At 36.8% G+C, this 6,485-nt stretch overlaps 1 protein-coding gene across 1 annotated transcript in view; it reads left to right on the forward strand.

The window, feature by feature from the left end:
* The first annotated feature begins 872 nt into the window (after nt 1-872).
* Nucleotides 873-6,485, forward strand: part of LOC106875353 (peroxisomal membrane protein PEX13) — a 16,562-nt gene continuing 10,949 nt past the window's right edge. Inside the window, exon 1 of the mRNA XM_014923449.2 lies at nt 873-1,405. Within this exon, the coding sequence (XP_014778935.1) occupies nt 1,317-1,405 (89 nt within the window). The 5' untranslated portion in view covers nt 873-1,316. The remainder of the gene's footprint in view (nt 1,406-6,485) is intronic.

A 6,485-nucleotide genomic window follows, 5' to 3' on the forward strand; every position in this document is an offset into this window, starting at 1 on the left:
AGGAGAGGAAGCGTATCAGGAGGGGAAGGGTAGTGGAGGAGTTGGGGGTAGTGACATCGGGTATGATGGAATGGAGGTGTGAGTGGAGTTTATGTTGTTTGGTGTGAACGAGAAATTGATGAAAGAGATGATTTAAATGAATTATGTAACGTAACGTGGTGTTGGCATGGGAAGGCGACTGAGAGGAGAAGAAGATGGAAAAAGCAAGAGGGAGAAGACGGTCGATGGTGTGTATTTTGGAGAGATTAGAGCGAATGATGGCACGCATAAGGTGGTAGGATGTAGTACGGAGTATGGGTAGGATGGTTGTAGCAGAGTGGAGAGTCGGAAACCTTTAGGGATGAAGCGGTGATGTAAGCAGCGACTGAGAAATGAAATGTGACTAGAGAAACGAGTTGTTTTGAAAGTTAGTAGAGAAAGATTAATAGAAGGTTGAAAGCAGCGGAAAGGAAGTGTGCGAAGGTATTGCTTTAAACAGTTGTGGAGGTCGAGGAGGAAAGGTTTGTAATCGGGCATGATTGTAAAACGAGAAGAGAAGAGAAAGAAAGGAGAAAAAAGGGAAAAAGGGGTGGAGAGGAAAAATTCATAAGGTGTGGGGAGAAAAAAAGCAAAAGGCGTGAGGAGAAAAAATGCAAAAGGCGTGAGGAGAAAAAAATATATATGATTGGTGGGAGAAGAAAATAAAAAATAGGAAAAGAAAGGACGAAGATGGAAGAAACAGAGAGAAAAGGGGGAAAAGAAAAGACGACACACAGAGAAGAATAAGCACACACGGACATACAGACAAGAACAAGCACGCACACACAGACACACAAGCAAGAACAAGCACGCACGCACAACCCATTAGCTTTCATCTCCTCCTCCCATTTTATCAGTTGTCACGGAGGACACAGCAGCTGTCACGGAGGGTAAGAAGATATCCGAAGTGAATTATCGAGTTGTCACGGAAACAAGCGACTTTTTGTTTTGGTTTCGTCGAGTCAAAACGAAGGATTACCTATACACACGCACACACACACACATATATAAAACGAGAGAGAGTGTGTAGGGAGTGCCTGTGTGCTCTCATATATACATGCGTTTGGGGATGTATGTGTATATGTATGCATGTGCGCACGGATAAATGTTATATCATATGCCCTATATACCTCTACAAAAATGTGATGTTCATTGCTGGAACGTACATTTCGATCAGAGTTGAGTTCGGGTAAAATAACCACAAAGCAATTGAAACTAATTGTTGATAACCAAATGTGAAATGTCAAAGGTTAGAGAAGCTTTCCAACTAAAACGAGGCTCGGGGTAAGAAAAGAAACATGGCAGCTGGGCGTTCAAATCCATTTGGATTTGTAAATCAACACAACAGTTCCATTAATTCTGCCTCATCAACGAATTTTGCTTACGGGTCAGTATTAAGTTTGCTTTGTGTATTTTTGTATATATTTATCCTTGTGTCTGAATGTTTTAATATACTTACCTGTATGACTGTCCTGATCTGTATATAAAACTCAGGTTCTCGTAGTTAAGCCTCAAACTTCGTCTAATTTTGTTTCCAAATTTCGTGATTAATTTTTAATATGAGACATTGTATATCTATACAAAATCTGTCTCTCTTCATTGTTTTAGCATATGTGCGTATTTATGTGTATGCACGTAGTTTTTATTCTGTGTTAACATAGGTCTGACACGTAACTTGCAAGAGGGTCCTTGGAGTGGTTTCGATACGATGTTTTTAACTCTACTTATAAGAATATACTACTCTTTAATGTATATTTACTGACCACTAATCAGTTTCGGAATTTACCGTGTTACTTTGAGTGGGGTTGTTAATTAGTCATGGTTCGAGCGCTCGTAGGTATTTTAGTTACGTGCTGCCTTATTTGCAAAATTACCAAGCTTTACGATATTAGTGACGCAAGTAAAATCATTAACGAGCTAGGAATAGTTAATAATTTTCCTTTTCTGTGCTCTCAATCCAAGTCTCCTGTTAGTGGTGTAAAATTTAAAAATATTTCTATGTAACACTTCTATGTAATTCTAGGAATGCAGTCTGCCCCAAAGTTATGCACTTCAAAACCCCACACAACAACATCCAGTTTTGATTAAAATAATCTAAATCGGTCTCATGTGTTCTTGTTGTTTAACCCTAGGCCCAATCTGATCAAACAAAACACATTAATGTGTTCGAGTTACAATTCTAGCTTATCTTCAGGTAGTCTCATTGTCTAATGTGTTAAGATGGAGAATGTCCCAGCAGAAGGAACAACTTAATGATTTCTTATCTCACAGTCCCATCTGCTGTATCCCACGGAATAATGACTTTACACCTTTCTTGGAAAATGTTCCCCAGTCTGAGATTTTATATTTCTTGTTACAAAAATATTTGTCGCTATCAATCATGTTCTGTAGTTTCACTCCTATTTATTGCTCCACTTGTTAAAAATAGCTGCCAAATTCTCTTAAAACATTACCGCTGAAAAAAAAAGTGGGGGTGGAGTGGGGGAAAGACATACTTAATGTAATTCTCGATATACAAAAAGATGGAATAGTCGTAGTCGTGGCTGGTAAGTCTTTGGTCATGAGTCTGTCAGAGTTGACTTCTATCTAAACACCAACTTATTCTGGAAGTGAAAGAATAAGCCATTAAAATATTGTGATTTTATTGCATTAACTCTTGCTTGACCAATTTCTAATGAAGTACACTATGTTTCATCATCATTTAAAATCTGTCTTCCGTACTGGCATGGATTGGATGATTCAATGAGCTGGAGGACTGCATCAAGCTCTCGCCATGCTTTCTGTAGCTGGATGTCCTTTCTAATGCCAACTACATTACAGAGTGTACTGGATGTTTTTTCTCCTGACACCAGCACTAGTGAGGTTGCCAAATAACTTGTAAGACAAAGAAAAAGTAGTTGCCTCTTGACTGAGTGGGATTGTAGTAGAGGTGCAAGCAGCTTTATGCTAAATGTTAGAGGGACAGGCACTGCTATATTGCTCTACAAGAGATACATGGTCTCCCTGCATTTTATAAGAGTGGATAGGATCACTGAAAAGATGATAAATTTTGCTTCAGTTATAGAGAATGAAGCCAAACAAATATTCTGCTATTATAATGTTGTCATAACTCATAAAAAGAAAACTTTATCTTTCTCATATTTAAGGTATATATGTTTGTGTGCTTTCACTTTTAGAGGAGCCTATTTATTGTGATCACATTGGGATGAAGGAATTTTCAATAACAATAACAACTTGATAAATTTAAGCAGAGCTTTGTTTCTAACAGGGAGTTAATCTTCAATTCATTTTAACTAAAGAGTTTGACCAACTCATTTTGATAACATTTACCCCTACATAATATGTGTTTGTGCATGCACATGTGTGTGTGTGAACATACTCATATAATCATCAGTATGCAGCCAGCCACACCATCTTAACTCACAAACTTAGCTGCTTTTGATGAGCACTAGTATAACTTAAGTAAAGTGGTGCTGATGCTCACATTCCTTGGTGTGAGTATGACTGGTTACTTTGTGAAATGAAAAGAAACATCCATTACTTGAAAAACAGGTAAAGATTGGCATTACGAAAAGTATCCATCCATAAAATCCTACCTCAAATATCTCTTGCAACCTGTGCTAGCTGAGAAAAAAATGGGTCTTAAACAAATAACTGAATCCACACACACAATTCAGTAATACAAGTATTTGTGCGCAAAAATGAAACATAGCTTTAGTTTATGTAACTCACCTACTTTATAAGTAAGTGGGTAATGAATTGAATCAGTAACCAAAAAGAAAATCACATTCAACCTTGCATAAAAGATAGGATTATGAATGTATTCTGTCTTCAGCGTTTGAAGTAACCAACATTTCAAATACTGTAACACCATTTAATTTTATACCTTAAGTTTGAAAGAGTGCTTTTTCTTTTTTTCCTTTCTTATTTTGAGAAACTAACGTTTTAGTCCTATAATGTCACTTATAATGATAGTCCATTGATAGTCATATGATGTCACTTATAATGTATCAGATATTGTTATCTGAATATAGACTGTAGTTTATCGGTTTCGTTCAGAGATGACATGCTCAGCTGTGGCCTTGTAAAGTATGTCATCTTACATGATTTAGTCTATATTTCCATTAACCCTTTTACTACCATATTTCTAATGAAATTCACTTCTTAAGTCTTTCAGTTATCTTTGAAAATAATTATCTGAATGGATGGGTTAGATATACTACTGGCCCACATTGTAATAAATGTTTGTCAAAGACCTCCTCTTCCCAACAATAAAAGCCAATGTATTCTATCTAATTGCTTCAAATGCAACACAGACATGTTCCTACATACTAATACTGCATATCAGATCCAATGCATGAAACGCAGCAAATGTTACTTCAGCTTCTACATCTCTGAATTAAGAGGCATTTTATCATATGTATATCTTTTAAAGAACAGCTCAAAAAATGCAGAAACAAAGATGTTGTTGTTATCATTAAAGCTATAGATTGTAATATCATTAACCTATGGATAAAAGAAGCTGTTTTGATTTTGAAAAAGCCAAAAATTAACTGGCTTGACATGACGGCCAATAGAAACAGTGAACACAATGGCTCACAGTTCTTGACCCAATTCACCTTTTGCACATGTCTGTGTGCACTCTATCTGTGACACCTAAATCATGGAACTCAGTTTACAGCCTCCAAGTTCTTCACCTTTAAGCATATGGTGATACCATTATCTCACAGAAGGATCCAACATGCCATCAAAATGGACATGGGCATGTAATTTACCTTTGACATTGAAATGGATTTTTTAATTAACTGCCACGTGTACCACCAGCAGTTCATCACATATTTCACATAACTACCATATGCACCACTGGTGGTTAATTTTCATAATTCAAGAAAATATTTTATTCTGTATCTTTGACATAGTTTTGAAGATATTTAAATAACACGAGTGCTACATATTAAAGTTTAATCCTTTAGCATTTAAACCAGCCATATTCGGCCAAAATATTCTGCCTCTTTTATGTTCAAACTGGTTAGATTCAACATCTCACACCTACCCTCATTGTAAAAGATAAACAATCACTTTATCAAAATTCTGAAGCCATAAGACAATACATTGATTAATTCAAAATAATGCAAATAAATAAGCATTACAGAATAATCTGAATGCTAAAGGGTTAATTACAAAATATTGAAAAAACAAAAAAATTGCATTTCCTTGTAATTAAGCAGTATGCATTGCAACTGCAAGAAATACATGGTGTCATTGGTAAGTTCTAGTAACAGATTGTGGCAGTTAACATATTAAATAACATTTTCATCATCATCATCGTTTAACGTCCGCTTTCCATGCTAGCATGGGTTGGACGATTTGACTGAGGACTGGTGAAACCGGATGGCAACACCAGGCTCCAGTCTGATTTGGCAGAGTTTCTACAGCTGGATGCCCTTCCTAACGCCAACCACTCAGAGAGTGTAGTGGATATTATTAATTAGTATTTGGAACAAGAATTTTATATTAAATTCGTGATGGAATTTTTAATGAAAGGTTTTATATCTTAGGATCAGATGCAATCTGAAGCAGGTTGTTATCAAAAGGGTTAATGATATGGAGATTTAATTTATATATTCACAAAATCTGTTTTATCTGTTGACTTATAACCTTGTTGCAAGGCTATATACTTTGCCTCAATTGTGCATTTTATCATCATCATTGTCATAGAATTTGTGCTTTCAAATTTTGTATGTAGTACAGATCTGTTTAGCAACATTTCTCTGTGCAATGTCATCTATGAGGCACAATATTTTTAGTTGTGACCTAAGTCCTTCTATCTTGTTATTTTTGTGGTACTTCTTACAATGAACTACCACACATTTCCACCTAGTCAATAGCATCCATTTCAATTATATACTCACATCAATTCACTCATCTCTGTACACACTTCAGCTAGTACCTCATCATCATCATTTAATGTCCATTTTCCATGTTGGCATAGGTTGGATGGTTCCACTGCAACAGGCAAATCAGAAGACTGCACCAATCCTTGCTGTCTGCTTTGCCATGCTTTCTATAGCTTAATGCCTTTCCTAATGCCAACCAGCGGTTTTGAGGTCACCAAGTAACTTGCAAGACAAGACCTCTCAATTGAGGGACTGAAAAAAAAGAGGCTTGCATTGGATGGGGCACCTGGCTGCCTCAGGTGGGGAGAGAGTGAGAGAAAGATGTTGGTGAAGGTTGGGGATTGGAGACGGTAATTAGGTGAGTTCACAAGATTATGAAAGGAGAGTGGTATTGGTTGTGGGGAAGAGATTCAATGGGGACATATTGTGTACTGGTAGGAATGTGTTGTAGAGTGGGATGAATGCAGTGGTTGGTGAGTATGGGTAGGGGGAGGGGAGAGATGTTGGGAAAATGGGTTGTAGAAGAGATTTATCAGGGACAGATTATGCATGTGTGTGTGTGTGGGGGGG

This window comes from Octopus bimaculoides, chromosome 14, assembly GCF_001194135.2.
Source record: "Octopus bimaculoides isolate UCB-OBI-ISO-001 chromosome 14, ASM119413v2, whole genome shotgun sequence".
Classification (NCBI taxonomy): Eukaryota; Metazoa; Mollusca; class Cephalopoda; order Octopoda; family Octopodidae; genus Octopus; species Octopus bimaculoides.